Source organism: Hippopotamus amphibius, chromosome 2 (assembly GCF_030028045.1).
Source record: "Hippopotamus amphibius kiboko isolate mHipAmp2 chromosome 2, mHipAmp2.hap2, whole genome shotgun sequence".
NCBI lineage: Eukaryota > Metazoa > Chordata > Mammalia > Artiodactyla > Hippopotamidae > Hippopotamus > Hippopotamus amphibius.
Window position 1 is genome coordinate 174,968,882 of NC_080187.1, and position 14,700 is coordinate 174,983,581.

Below are 14,700 nucleotides of genomic sequence, written 5' to 3' on the forward strand. Positions count from 1 at the left end.
TTTGATCAGCCGCAGGTGGCTCCATGACGGCCAGGAATAGGGAGGCTAACTACACACAGGGCAGGCAGCAAGCAGTGCTTAAAGAAAAGAAACAGCATAATTGGAAACATTGGACCAACCAGCTCTAGATAAACATGAGGAAAAGGCAAAGGACTCCCAGCCTTGACTGGTAGTAGCTGCTGTTGTTCGTTATGGAAGAGAAGGCAGGTCTTCTCAGTACATTTGCCTCCAAGATAACACTGTTAGCAGGGTAATCTTTGGAAGAGGGAGTAAATTACGTTTGTGCGTACATATGAGAGAGCATGTGTATGTATCTGTCGTGGAGGTGGTGTGTGAAATGGGTAGCGACTGTGTGTGTCTCTCTCCTACAGATGTCTCTGCTTCTGTAAGAAACCAGAGAGTTAGGTAGAGGGAGAGATGCTGTCTTCTGGGAGCAAGGGAGAGGGGCTTTGCTGTCCTTGACTGACCTCTCTACTTTGTTGGTCCAGCACACTCCAGGCTAGCCCGTGAGGATGCAGTGCCGCCCTGTGGTTGGCATGGTTCTTCCTCACTTTCCCCAGCTCCCATGGGGGTCCCTTCCTAAGTCAATCCTGAACTTGGCTTCTAGTCACCACCCCCCAACTAACTCATCTCTACCCTCCTGTCCTATGGTTCTTATTCCATTCTTCCTCATTTCCAGCTCATTCAGAAATCACATACATCTTCTGTTTCCTTAGAGCCCTCTCTGGCTCCTTGCTGGAGATTCAGAGCTTTTGAAAATCATCAAGATTGTTCCTTTTGGACTTCCTAGGTGGCGCAGTGGTAAAGAATCTGCCTGCCAATGCAGGGGATATGGGTTTGAGCCCTGCCCTGGGAAGATTCCACATGCCACGGAGCAACTAAGCCTGTGCACCACAACTACTGAGCCCATGTGCTGCAACTATTGAAGCCCACGTGCCTAGGGCCCATGCTCCACAACAAGATAAGCCACTACAATGAGAAGCCTGTGCACCACAATGAAGAGTAGCCCCTGCTCGCAGCAACTAGAGAAAGCCCGTGTGCAGCAACGAAGACCCAATGCAGCCAATAAAATAAATAAATAAATAAATTTATATATATAAAAAAAAGATTGTTCCTTTTCCTGATCCCAAAATTCTCTCTATGCAGCATTCTCTAGCTCTATTCTAGCTCTCAATACAATATGGTTCAAACTAAAGAAGGTTCCAGTCCTGGATGATAAGGATCTTGGTAAGATCCTTACCTTATCTATGATAAGAAAAGGAAATGTTCATTGGTAGGATGGCTGAAAGCAGAGAAGGCCAAAGGGGAATGTACAGGCCCCTGGGATGGGAGGAGGCAAAAAATGCACGACCCGCTCATGCTTGAAATCTCCCAGCCTCTGCTCATTGACGTAAAATGCTGATAGCATCAGTGACCCAGAAACATATGAAGAGCTTCGGAATCTAATGTGCTTCTCCTCAAGCTTCCTTTCTATAGTCAGACAAATCCTCTATACCAGAAATAGCTCTCTAACATATATAATCATGTCCCTTCCAATTCCCTCTTCCAAAGTCTGGGCAAGATCACTGGAGTTGAAAGTAGCACGGAATTTATGGTGTGGAGGATGTCTTCTGTTTAAAGGAAGCAGAGGACTTCCTAGGTGGCGCAGTGGTGGGGAGTCCGCCTGCCAATGCAGGGGACATGGGTTCGAGCCCTGCCCTGGGGGGATTCCACATGTCACGGAGCAACTGGGCCTGTGCGCCACAGCTGTTGAGCCTGTGCTCTAGAGCCCGTGAGCCACAGCTACTGAGCCCATGTGCCACAACTATTGAAGCCCACGCGCCTAGGGCCCGTGCTCCACAACAAGAGAAGCCACTACAATGGGGAGCCTGTGCACCACAATGAAGAGTAGCCCCCGCTCGCAGCAACTAGAGAAAGCCTGTGTGCAGCAATGAAGACCCAATGCAGCCAATAAATAAATAAATAAATAAATAAATAAATTTATAAAAAAAAGAAAGGAAGCAGAGCAGACAGATTGACCTTCTAAAGGCACAGCTGAAAAAAGTTTTTTGCCCTCATTTCAGCAAAATCACTTTGTTGTTACAGTCCATATTTTTACATAATTTATGTTCATTAGACAGCAATTGATGTCAAAGTAGCCAGGCTTTCTTGAATCATTGTAGTTATTAGTTTTTAAAAACTAATTTAACTTGAAAATATTTTGCTCTAAGTCCATAGCAACTGATATTGTCAATACAGCTCTTAAAGCAATACTTATGAAGATTTGGAAATGAATTGTTAGTTTCACATATCATGTGCTCACACTGTGATGGGGTTGCGTATGTTAAATTAACATTATCACATTAAATATTAAGGATTATTTTACTATATAAAGTGCTATAGCTTATGATTTTTGCCAATTCTTAAAGCAATATTTAGATACATAGAGAATTATAAAGAATTAGTATCAAGTTCACACATATTTTCCAAACCTACATATACAAATTTAAGAGTAAAGATATTGTAGTCTATTGCAAACTGCGCCTCAGCTGCCATGTACAACTATTGGGAATATCGTGCTAATTTTTGAGTACTTTCAGAACTGTGCATTGGAACATGAAGGGAAAAAAGAAAACAGGTGCTTGGCACCATGAAACGTCATAATACAATATAAAAATGCATGGGAGTCATGCTGTCTGAGAGGAAAACTTTGACAAATTTGTCTTTTTTTTTTTTTTTTAACCTATCTGCTTCTGCTGCCTAGTCCTTCCTGTACTTGGAAGCAGTGTCTGTCTTCTATCTTGGCAGAGGCACAACCTACAAGCAGTCTTGCTACTCAAACTTAGTCACCTTTAAGGATTTGGGCAAGAGATGAGGAAAAGTGTTTCCCTTGGATTAGAGCTGGGTCAGTCCTGAAAGCAGTCTAGGATGATAGGTTGCACTGGATCCCGTGTCAGAGGCACCTCTGTATTCTTTAGTGAATTTATTATTTATATGTCTACATTAGTTACATGTGGGATTTTCTTAAATTTGAGGCCCAGGGAAGGGGCTCCTCTTTCTTGGGCCTAAGGGTAGTTCTGGCTGTATCTTCAGCCCTTAGGCAAAGTCAGATATATAGTCATAGCAGATTCCTAATTAGTATCTGATAAAAATTTTTTTGAGTGAATTGGATGAGTTCCTGAAAGAGATGTGTTGCTGGCTCTCTGGATGCTCTATAGTTGGTGAATTTTTAAAAAAGAAGAGTTTCAGGGACTTCCCTGGTGGTTCAGTGGTTAAGACTCCACACTTCCATTGCAGGGGGCATGGGTTGGATCCCTGGTCAGGGAACTAACATCCCGTACAGTGTGCTTAGCATGGCCAGAAGAAAAAACAATTAAATTTAAAAATTTCAAAAATAAATAAATAAAAAAGAAGAGTTTCTTTACAGTTTAGACAAGGGGAACAAAGTTTTCAGGGCAGAAAAAGTTTAGAATTGTTGGCCAAGAAGAGACCAGTTTAGAAATGTTCTCTAAACAAAATACAGATCAACTCTTGAGTTGACTTTGTATAGACATAAGGAGGGTAGCTTCTACTTGAGGCATGAAGTCCGGGCCCAGAGTTCAGATTGAAAGAACACTGCTTCTTCAGAGATCGAGGGATAAATGAGCTGTGGCCTAAAATGGGGACTGGCAGTACATGTGAACTTTGAAACGAACTGGAATAGGCTTCAAAGCCTAGATGGTGGGTGAGACTAAGCCAAGCCAAATTGTGTGGCTTGAGATGGTATCTATAAATTTTCCCTAATGCTCTCTAGTATGCACTGTGAAAAGTCATTGTCACCATGGTGAAAATGTTCTTTGCATAGCTATCTATCAGAGGACACGGGAGAGAGGCCTCCCTCATACCAGGGAGGTGTAGGGACAGAATAGGATCTCATGCCACATTTTTTGGAGAAAAAGACTTTGTCCTTCAAATTTATATCGTGACAACTTAACCAGCTGACTGCAAAGCTGGCTAAGAAGTTTTCAGTGTGGGCATGTCCTTGACCTGTGCTCTGGCAATACTACCTGCTGCCTACTCCAGCTTTGCCTCTCCATCTAGAAGTTTAAGGGAAGAAGGTCTAGAGAACAGACTTGGCAATTCCAAGGGATAGATGGGATGTATCTTTTTTTTCCCCATAGACTTGCACTTTTCCAGAAATGTTAGGCATCTGCTGAAAACTGTTAGACTCTATTTCTTATCTTTACTTCCTACCAAGAAAATAAAGTCTGTAATGTGGATAATCTTAACTGTCTTGGGCCTTGTAATAAGCTTAGGTTGTAAGTTGCTCTCTGGGGCACATTGATACAGATCTACAGAGCTTAGGAAACAAGTCCTTCATTCAACTGCAAGGTTGGGCCTCTAGCTCCTTTCTTCAGAGGAGAAAGAAATTTGGCTGTAGCCTTGGCAAGCTGTCTGAAAATGACCACTAAGATACACAGAGATAGTTCACAATAGAGGATTGTGATTAGTGAAATAAACATCGGGGAGACTAACCTCATGAGTAAAGAAAAATATGTTAAAACATTAAAATAGGGACTTCCCTGATGGTCCAGTGGTTAAGACTCCGCACTTCCACTGCAGGGGGCATGGGTTCGATCCCTGGTCAGGGAACTAAGATCCCTACGTGCCATGTGGCATGGCCAAAAAAAGCATTAGGACAGTTTTTCCTAATAAAATAGCAAGTTTGCAATGAAACTTACATTCCATAGGAGATGGCATAAATAGGTGTTAACTTTTTGGAGGGCAGTTTGCAATATATCAAGAGCCAAAAGAACTGTTTGTGTCCTTTGATCCATTGATCCCAATTTTGTTAGTCTGTAAACATTTATAGAGTCCCTTTTATATGACAGATAACATTCTAGGCAGAGACATCAGAGATTGGTGTTGCATATTGTACCCTTCAGGAACTGACAGTTTGCTGGGGGAAAACATACCAATACTCAGATAACAATAACACAAAGGTGAACGGGGGAAGATGGGGGCCTAACTGCAGGTCTGGGGAGTGTGTTGCAGGGGACAGGGAAGGTTTCCTGCAGGAAATGACAACACACTGAATCTGGGAGGATAAATAGTTACCCTAGAAAACCATGTGGGGAGGGGTGTTCCAGGCAGAGCCAGAATAAGACCTGGAGGTGACTATCCATGGTTCAACATGGCTAGAGGATAGGCCTGGAAGGGTTTTCAGGAAGTTATTCAACCATTTTAAAGGCTGACATTAGAAAAGGTTTGTACACGTTTGGTTTCTTTCCCTTGACTCCAGTTTTCATTTTTTGCCTAGAGGTACATTTTTATCCCTTCACTTCTTTGGGATAGACATGGGCAAATCATGTCACCTTGGCGACAAACTCCCCTATAATAGCAGCTGGCAAGCATGAGCTGCATTCCCTGGGTCCCTCCAGCACAATGCAGGACATCAGTGATCCCTGAGTCCCTAATAGGAAGCAGAGAGGACTTCTTGGGTAGGAGAGACTGGCAGCTGGAGCCACAGGGCACAAGACAGGAAGAACCCACACAATCCTTTCCTTTTCCCTTTCGCATGGCAGCTCCATCTGGTATGGGGCCCCTGGTGCCTTGGCAGAGCAGAGAGTCAGGCCACCGTATAGCATAAGTGATGGGAACATACCCTAATTGTCTCCAGAGAAGAAAAGACTTATTCCTGCTCACCAGCACTGCCAAGAGTGAGACAGGAAGACCCTTTAGAAGAGTCACAGGTCAGCAGACATGACCGAAAACCTGAGAATTATAACCCAAAGGAAAAGTTAAAGGAGAGGGCTTGGGGAAGGAAAAGTTTTGCAACAGCTAAGAAGAGTCAACATAGAGTTTGTTTTTATATTCCATCTCCCCTAAAACAAGAACAAGCTGAATGGGGTCAGCATTGCAGTACATTGGTCCCAAAGGCATTTGGACATGAGAAAGCACTCTCTAGCAGTGACCCTGTAGATGCCAGAGCAGGGATCTGGGAGACCCAGGAGAGCTCTGTGAATAGGAGAAGCCCTGTCATCACCCCACCATGGCGATGAATGGCTAGACAGCTGAGACGCCTGGTTTAGGGACTCAGGCACTCTCGTTTCACCTAGGGTGTGGCTCCATTTTATTTGGTAAAGATTTACTTAGCAAGTACTATGGACCCTGCATCATAGGTGAATATGTATTTATCTTTTACTTCAGTTTTCCAGATGAGGGATAATGATTCTCGTCTAGGAGCCTGCGGCAGATCAGAATAGGGTCTGAATAACAGGGGAAGCCCTGAATCTAGGAGAGAGAAGGCCAATCAGGGCTGAGTGGTCAGGTTGAAAGAACCAACTAAGAGAAAAGTAAAGACTTGGCTGAGCAAGGGGGTGGCCCAGGCTGCAGTGCATTAGGTTGATGCGGCATTTAGAGAGCTGTTACAGAGGGTGGACTGTGACGAAAACGTCTGGTAGACCAAGGCTCTGGCTCTCACGGTGGAAGGAGAAGAGGACTAGGGGGTTAGGGTTTTTCTTCATGGAGCCTGGGAGGGCGTTAGAGGGAGCAGCGCTGCCCACACAGTCTGCACCAGTTCTTTTCCTCAGATCTCAGCTCCCGCTCTTCCTACTTTCCATCCTCAGCCCCTCTTCCCTTCCTTCCAGCTGACTTTGAGGGCATTTTCTTCACTGGGAATCGATGAATATTTTTTTCCTCAGGCCCTTTGGTTTCCTGGCTCCAAATTAGAGATCCCCAGGGCTACTTAGGGGAGAGGAAGGTCAGGGTGAAGCCTGGCTTGTTGCTCAGACTGGGTTGCGTTTGGCCAAAGGATTTATGCTTTCTGGTTAGACTCTCTTCCTCCTTACTACTGCTCTTCCGGATGAAATGGAACAATCGAACTCCTCCATACAACCTGCTGCAGAAAAGAGGCTCAGGGAGAGGAGACAATTATCTGGGGAGTCCAGGAGTTGGGGCTGCCTTCTATTTGCTTCTTTTCAACCTCCAGGCCCTGCTGGGTCTGATTTCCCCAAGCACTGAGTAGGAGATAGATGGGCTCCAGGCTAGGCATTTACAACTGGCCTCCCATTTATATCTCATGAGGCAGAGAAGATGAGCTCCAGGCCAGACATTCATTACCAGCCCCCTGTTAACATTTCCTGAGGCAAGAGACAAACGGCTCCAGGACTACATATTTATGATCTGACTCCTGTCTATATTTCGATATCTGCACTTCCATATAAGAAACCAGATAATTGGCCAAAGGTAAACAAAGGCCCGGAAGAACTGCCCCACATAAATGACTTAACCGCCTCTTTACTGCCCTCCTCCTCATTAGGGGGGATGCCCACCCCCTTTCTCTCCGGGTGTGCATCTCTGCCTTGCTTCTGTCTTAACTAAACAAACTGTTTCTCTGTGTGCTCTCCCACTTGTTGTTATGCTATGTCTCTAATAATAAACTTTGTACCTGCTTTTACAGTTTTAGCCTCCGTGAGAAATGTGTTTTTTACTGGGGGCAAGAGCCAGGGAAAAATAGCTTCTAGCCTCTAGCCCTTGCTGGTCTGGTGGCTAGAATTCCTGGTTTTCATCCAGGCTACTCAGGTTCAATTCCTGGGCAGGGAATTAAGATCTCGCTTCATGCCACTGCTCACTGCTGCCCCACCAAGATCAGGACCACTAGGCTCCGGCTATTCAATCTTCTCACATATTTCTTGAGGTCCTATTTAAGTGTCAAGACTGAAAGTCTGAGCTTTCATCCCTGGAAGATAATGGGACAGTATTCATTACTCATCCCTACCGCTTCCAGTCCCTCCCTCCCTGGGCAATATAACCATACACCTTGGGAGGAGAGACCCTCAGCACTTCTCCAGCCACAGAATCCTCAACTCTGTGAGATCCTCAGCCCAGGGCGTAGTAAAGGGGGCTGCACACACGCTGGTGAGGCTTTCTTAGTTTGCAGCATGAGGCAGGTTTCTAACGGTGGGGAACTTTATTTTTATTGAATTTGAAGGGCTTGCCACTGTTCTAGGCTCCCTCTCACTTTTTAGCTGTCTGACTTTGGGCAGGTCACTGATACTTTCTGAGTCAGTTATCTCTTCATAAAATGGGATCGTAAAAATGCTTGCCTTAACTCATAAGGTTGTGGTGAGGATCAGATGGGGAAAAAAAAAGCTCCGTAATCTCTAAACCACTTTACAAATATAAGTTATGGCAATTACTGAGACGTGATTAGGTGAGGATTGTAGATCCTTAGGGATAAGACGGGATCTCTGCACTAGGTCTAGAGGGATGTGGGATATAGCCCTTTTCTTGTGTGACAGATCCCCCCACCTCAGTTCCTTGAAGAAATCTAGACACCAGCACTGTGATTAGGAATGTGCTGGGCCAGGGCAGAGGGATGGGAATAAAGGAAGGGGAAGCCATAGAGAAGAAAAAGAAGGAGATGGGTCAAATAGAAGAGGGTGTGGCTAAGTGAGTGTGCGAGCTGGTGCAGAAGAGGGAGTGTCAGAAAATTCCAGTGGAGAGTGGTGAGAACTTGTAGTACTACATTTCCTGACTAGGAGGAGGGAAGACACAGTGTCTCTGGGAAGAGACTGATTCTCACTTTGTGCCTCTCACAGAAAACACAGTTACGATGTGGATCGTTCTCCAATTTCTGCTGCTAGATCAGACTGTTTATCTCCCAGGCCCAGGACTCCTACAGTGTCTTCATGACTACCCCAGGTCCAGGATCCCGCGTGGGTCCAGGCAGTAGCACCACATGATCACGCAGCACAGAGGAATTGTCTCTAGGGTCTGCAAGTCCCTCGATACCTTCCTTTGCCAGAGCTTGCAAAGGGTAAATGACATGCAGCACCATACCTACCAGGTGCCGGCACGAATGAGTCTTCCGCCTCTGAAAACTCATCACCAAATGCGTGGTGTCTCTGGGGTCCTGGCCCTCTGACTGTCCTTATAGGGCGAGGATCTGGTCCTGGCACATCCGAGCGGCCTGTGTGCGGAACACGCTGGTTCATCTGGAGGGCTGGATTCCCGGCTCACCAGGTCCTCCGTGGGCGGTCTGAGGACCTCAGCACCCCAGCGCCTTAACTGGATCGCCTTCTGTCGTGTTCCCCCTTGTTAGATTTCTTCCCCGAATCTGCACCCCTCACTGACCCCAGCCCGCCATCTCTCTCAGGGCGCCTCATGTGACAGGGAGTGGGGGTGAGGAGACGTGGGTGCACTACGGCAGAAGCGTTATGCTGTCTCCTTCACGCGTGATCGCCTTTCCAGCCAGGTGAGTGCAGGGCCGCTGCGACATCCTAGGCTGAGACTTGCCGCCTGTCCAACTTTTCCTTTGTCCCCCTCTCACCTGGGGAATCTTCGCAGGCTTCGCAGTGCGTGGGGTGGGAGTGGGGCAGCATCTACTTCGGGAAGCCTTAATCCCGCCCGAGGGTGATGCTCTCTGAGTCATGGAGCCCGTTTGTTCACCAGCTGTTCTCTTAAAACTGTGATCCCGGCTGGCGGAGTTTCTTCCCGCGGCTCCACCCTCTTTTCCAGCAGAGGCGCCGCGGCCGCCGCACCCGCAGGCAGGGGGCGCTGTGTTGCTTGCTCCCCGCGAGCCAAGAGAGCAGCAGCTAATTTCCATCTTGGCTCTGCTTATCGAGGCTGAGCCACGCTTTATCTTTTAACAGGCTCTTTTGAGCCCTGAGAGGAGCAACAGAGAAATAGACACAGAGGATTTTAAATATCTTAAAACGGTTCATTTGCCAAAGTACAATATTTTCCCCCTTCCGCAGTGAATTGGCCCCCAAGCTCTGTCTCATTCTACCTGCTGCCTTGGGATGGTCACACTTTTTCAAAGAGAGAAGGGCAGCAGCAGCAGACACGTTGATAGTGCATGCACTGTGTCCCATGAGCCTCCAGCATAGAGCGAAGATGGAGGAGGACCAGGGCAGGAGGGAGAGGGTATCAGCAGAGTGCTTCTCTTTTCTGCTCCAAGAGCAAGGGTTCTCTGTGAGGGTCTCTCTCTCCATCTCTTTCTCTGCCTGTATCACTTGTATCTCTGTCTCTGATAGTAGGGACATATGGTAAAAATATAAGCTCAAACATTAACGATATGCATCCGGTGAAAAGAATATCTTCCTCTAATATTTGTCTTTTAGGCCCCAGTTTCTTTTCAAAAAGCAACAAGTGTTCAGTTTCTTTGTATCCTTTCACAGTCATATGTACTATATACGCCTATACACATATGCAAGTTTACTGGTATGTATAGAGCTTTGTGTGTGTTTGTGTGTATCGCTCCATGTACCCCACACATATTAGTATCCTATTCATTGTCCTGCACCTTATTTTTTAAATTACTATGTTTTGGCAAAGGATATACCTCACTCTAGTTAATGGCTGCATGGTATTCTGGTCTATGGCTCTTTAATCATAGATTCAGTGATACAGTTTGTTCCAGTCTTTTATTGCTGTGAACAAGCTGGATGAATGTATATCCTGGAACAAAATAGCAACAACAAACCGTTTGTATTCAGCTGTTGACATGCTCATTCTCACACATGATTAATGTTCCCAGGACCCCAGCGCTGAAGGTCCTGCACACTGTGGGGCTGAGGGAGCTGTGAGTTGGCACAACCAAATCTTCCAGGTGCACCCAGCATCACTGGCCCCAAGGAAGCCTGGGAGACTATTGTTTTTCAGAACACAACAACACGACCAGGGGATATTCCCTTGTAATGAGAGCCCAGGAACATATCTGCACATGGAAGTCAGCATTATTGTTTCCAAGTGCTGGTCTTTTAATACTGGAGAAAGCAAATACCTGTTTATATGTGTTGGTTAGATTAGATACAAGTAAGAACAGCTCACTTGGTTTCATATATAGAAAATTTTAGAGCCAGTTGCAAGCTCTCATTTTCAAGCAACTTCTGTGGGGTAAGCACTTTACATAAATTGACTCATTTAACCCTCACTACAACCCATAAGATAGATGCTATTATTCTCATTTTAAAGATGAGCAAACAGAGGCCCACATAGTTAACAGACAATAGTGGCAGAGCCAGGGGTGTCTCCCTCAAAAGCCAAGTGTCCCCATTTATTCCAGACTGCCTCGTAGAGGGAGCTGGGGTGCATAGTATGTTTAGGGTATCTCCTTTGGCAACACCCTATGTTGAAGAGAGCAGGCTGGTTCTGGAGGGGTCATACATTTAAAAAAATCTGGCTGGGTAGACCCTGCCAGGGCTCCCTACAGATATAGGATAAGGGAGTAGGGGGACCTGCAGTCCACATAGCATCACAGAGCAGTGCTCCTCTCTGCATGAAATGGCATGAATGCATCCCTGACATCCTCAGAACATGAGTCTTGTTCATATAGGAGCTTCTCTAGAGGTACAAAGGATTGAATACCCACTGGGAATCTCTCATATCTCTGCTGAGGGCCTGGGACTTTGACATGGGCACCAGAGTGGCCACGGCAGTGAGAGGATATAGCTTCCTGCTGTCAGTTCATGACTCTCTGAAGGAAATCTTGAAAGTGCCCCAAATGTAGTCACCTGGGTCAGGGGTCTCCACTGTTCAACAACTTATTTTGCAGTTTCCATTCCAGACTCAGGAGAGCAATCCCAAGAAGGAAACTTGGGTTCATCGTCAACTTCTACATGCCTTCTAGAAATACCATTTTTAATATATTGCCCTGCAACAGGAACTACTTCAAGAGAGAACTTTCTGGAAGGATCTGTCAGTGTTTTTGAGAATCGCTAGGAACTAACATGGCCAACACAGCTACCCAGCCCAGGAGGTTGTCTAGAAAATGAAGCAGAAATGTGCGAAGAAAGGGATGGAAAAAGAGAAAAGAGAGAGGAGAGAAAGGTGTATATGGAGAAAAGGTATTTATTTATTCTATGGAATTTATTTTTCACTTCTGAATTAGTGGAATCCTTTCCTGACTGCGTTAGCTATGCCAAGTCTTGTGTTAAGCGCTAAAAACAGGAGAGCAGTGGAATGTGTTATGGGAGGTGCTATCTTCTTTTTCTTGTACAAATCTGGTTCCCCACATTTACATTTTTAACTCAGTAAGATTCCATTATTCAAGCTCTGAAAGTACTATGGCACCAGGTGTCAATAAAATCTCCTAAGATACTACAGGCCAGTTTAGTCTTCCGCCACCCCCTTCAACTGTTTAAGCCTTCTCCAGCCCTCTAGAGAGCCATGTTACATAAAAAGAGGCCCGGAATTCCCTGGCGGTCCAGTGGTTGAGACTCTGCACTTTCACTGCTGAGGCCCTGGATTCAATCCCTGGTTGGGGAACTAAGGCACAGCCCCAAAACAAAACAAAACAAAACAAAACACCACACACACAAAGGAGGGCTAATACTTGGAACAGATAGAGCCAGGGAAGGCTGTGTACAAAGGAGGAACCCAGGTTCCTTTTGTCTTTAGTCATGTTCCTTGTTTTCTCTTCACATAAACATTCTCCATCTTATCACCTGCTGATGCTGGAAACTTGAGTCTTTCAATTTCTTGCTGTTCAAAATTTTGCAGAGGGTTAGAATGGTTTGTTAAGTACTTCTTGAGTTTTTTCCCTCTGTTTCACTTGCACTGGATTTACATTCTGTAATTTTCAGTCTGGACCTGATTATTGCTTCTACTCTATGTCAACTAACAACCTGAAAAAAACACAGAAGTCTTTCTGTAAAATCTGTAAAAGAATGAACATCTGGCTTTCTCGCAACGGGTTTGCCGCCAGAACACAGGTGTCGTGAAAACCACCGCTAACCCTAAGCAAAAATGGGAAAGGAGAAGACCCACATCAACATCGTTGTCATTGGACACGTAGATTTGGGGAAGTCAACCACTACTGGCCATCTGATCTACAAATGTGGTGGGATCGACAAGAGAACCATAGAAAAATTCGAGAAGGAGGCTGCCGAGATGGGAAAGGGCTCCTTCAAGTATGCCTGGGTCTTGGACAAACTGAAAGCTGAACGTGAGCGTGGTATCACCATTGATATCTCCCTGTGGAAATTCGAGACGAGCAAGTACTATGTGACCATCATTGATGCCCCAGGACACAGAGACTTCATCAAAAACATGATTACAGGCACATCCCAGGCCGACTGTGCTGTCCTGATTGTTGCTGCTGGTGTTGGTGAATTTGAAGCAGGTATCCCCAAGAACGGGCAGACCCGTGAGCATGCCCTTCTGGCTTACACTCTGGGTGTGAAACAGCTAATTGTTGGAGTTAACAAAATGGATTCCACTGAGCCACCCTACAGCCAGAAGAGATACGAGGAAATTGTTAAAGAAGTCAGCACCTACATTAAGAAAATTGGCTACAACCCTGACACAGCAGCATTTGTGCCAATTTCTGGCTGGAATGGTGACAACATGTTGGAGCCGAGTGCTAACATGCCCTGGTTCAAGGGATGGAAAGTTACCCGTAAAGATGGCAATGCCAGTGGAACCACGCTGCTTGAAGCTCTGGATTGTATCCTGCCACCAACTCGTCCAACTGACAAGCCCTTGCGTTTGCCCCTCCAGGATGTCTACAAAATTGGTGGTATTGGTACTGTCCTTGTGGGTCGAGTGGAGACTGGTGTTCTCAAACCTGGCATGGTGGTCACCTTTGCGCCTGTCAACATAACAACTGAAGTGAAGTCTGTTGAAATGCACCATGAAGCTTTGAGTGAAGCTCTTCCTGGGGATAATGTAGACTTCAATGTCAAGAACGTGTCTGCCAAAGATGTTCGTCGTGGCAATGTGGCTGGTGACAGCAAAAATGACCCACCGATGGAAGCAGCTGGCTTCACAGCTCAGGTGATTATCTTGAACCATCCAGGCCAAATCCGTGCTGGGTATGCACCTGTGTTGGATTGTCACACAGCTCACATTGCTTGCAAATTTGCTGAGCTGAAGGAGAAGATTGATTGTCGTTCTGGGAAAAAGCTGGAAGATGGCCCCAAATTCTTGAAATCGGGTGATGCTGCCATCGTTGACATGGTTCCTGGCAAGCCCATGTGTGTTGAGAGCTTCTCTGACTATCCTCCTCTGGGCCGTTTTGCTGTTTGTGACATGAGACAGGCAGTTGCTGTGGGTGTCATCAAAGCAGTGGACAAGAAGGCAGCTGGAGCTGGCAAGGTCACCAAGTCTGCCCAGAAAGCTCAGAAGGCTGAATGAATATTCCCCCCAATACCTGCCACCCCAGTCTTAATCAGTGGTGGAAGAACGGTCTCAGAACTGTTTGTCTCAATTGGCCATTTAAGTTTAATAGTAAAAGACTGGTTAATGATAACAATGCATCGTAAAACCTTCAGAAGGAAAGGAGAATGTTTTGTGGACCATTTGTTTTGTGTGTGGCAGTTTTAAGTTATTAGTTTTTAAAATCAGTACTTTTTAATGGAAACAACTTGACCAAAAATCTGTCACAGAATTTGAGACCCATTAAAAAAAGTTTAATGAGAAAAAAAAAATAACGAACATCTGGTGTTGTATAAAGCAGCGGTCCTCAACCTTTTTGGCACCAGGGACTGGTTTCATGGAAGACAATATTTCCATGGCAGGGGGTGGGGGGGTGGGGGGGGGGAGTGCGGGGTGGGGGGGTGGGGAATGTTTCAGGCGGTAATGGGAGTAATGGGGAGTGATGGTGAGCTGCAGATGAAGCTTCATCTGCTTGCCCATTGCTTACCTCCAGCTGTGTGGCACAGTTGGTATCAGGCAGCGGACCGGTATTAGTCCGTGGCCTAGGGGTTGTGGTATAAAGGACTCCAATCTAGGTTT

General features: G+C 45.9%; 1 protein-coding gene across 1 annotated transcript; it reads left to right on the plus strand.

Annotated features, from left to right (window-relative positions):
- The first annotated feature begins 12,668 nt into the window (after positions 1-12,668).
- On the plus strand, positions 12,669-14,374 carry LOC130846112 (elongation factor 1-alpha 1-like). Its single transcript, XM_057724126.1, has one exon. The coding sequence runs from the start codon at positions 12,712-12,714 to the stop codon at positions 14,098-14,100; it is 1,389 nt and encodes a 462-aa protein (XP_057580109.1). The 5' UTR covers positions 12,669-12,711; the 3' UTR covers positions 14,101-14,374.
- Positions 14,375-14,700: the final 326 nt, after the last annotated feature.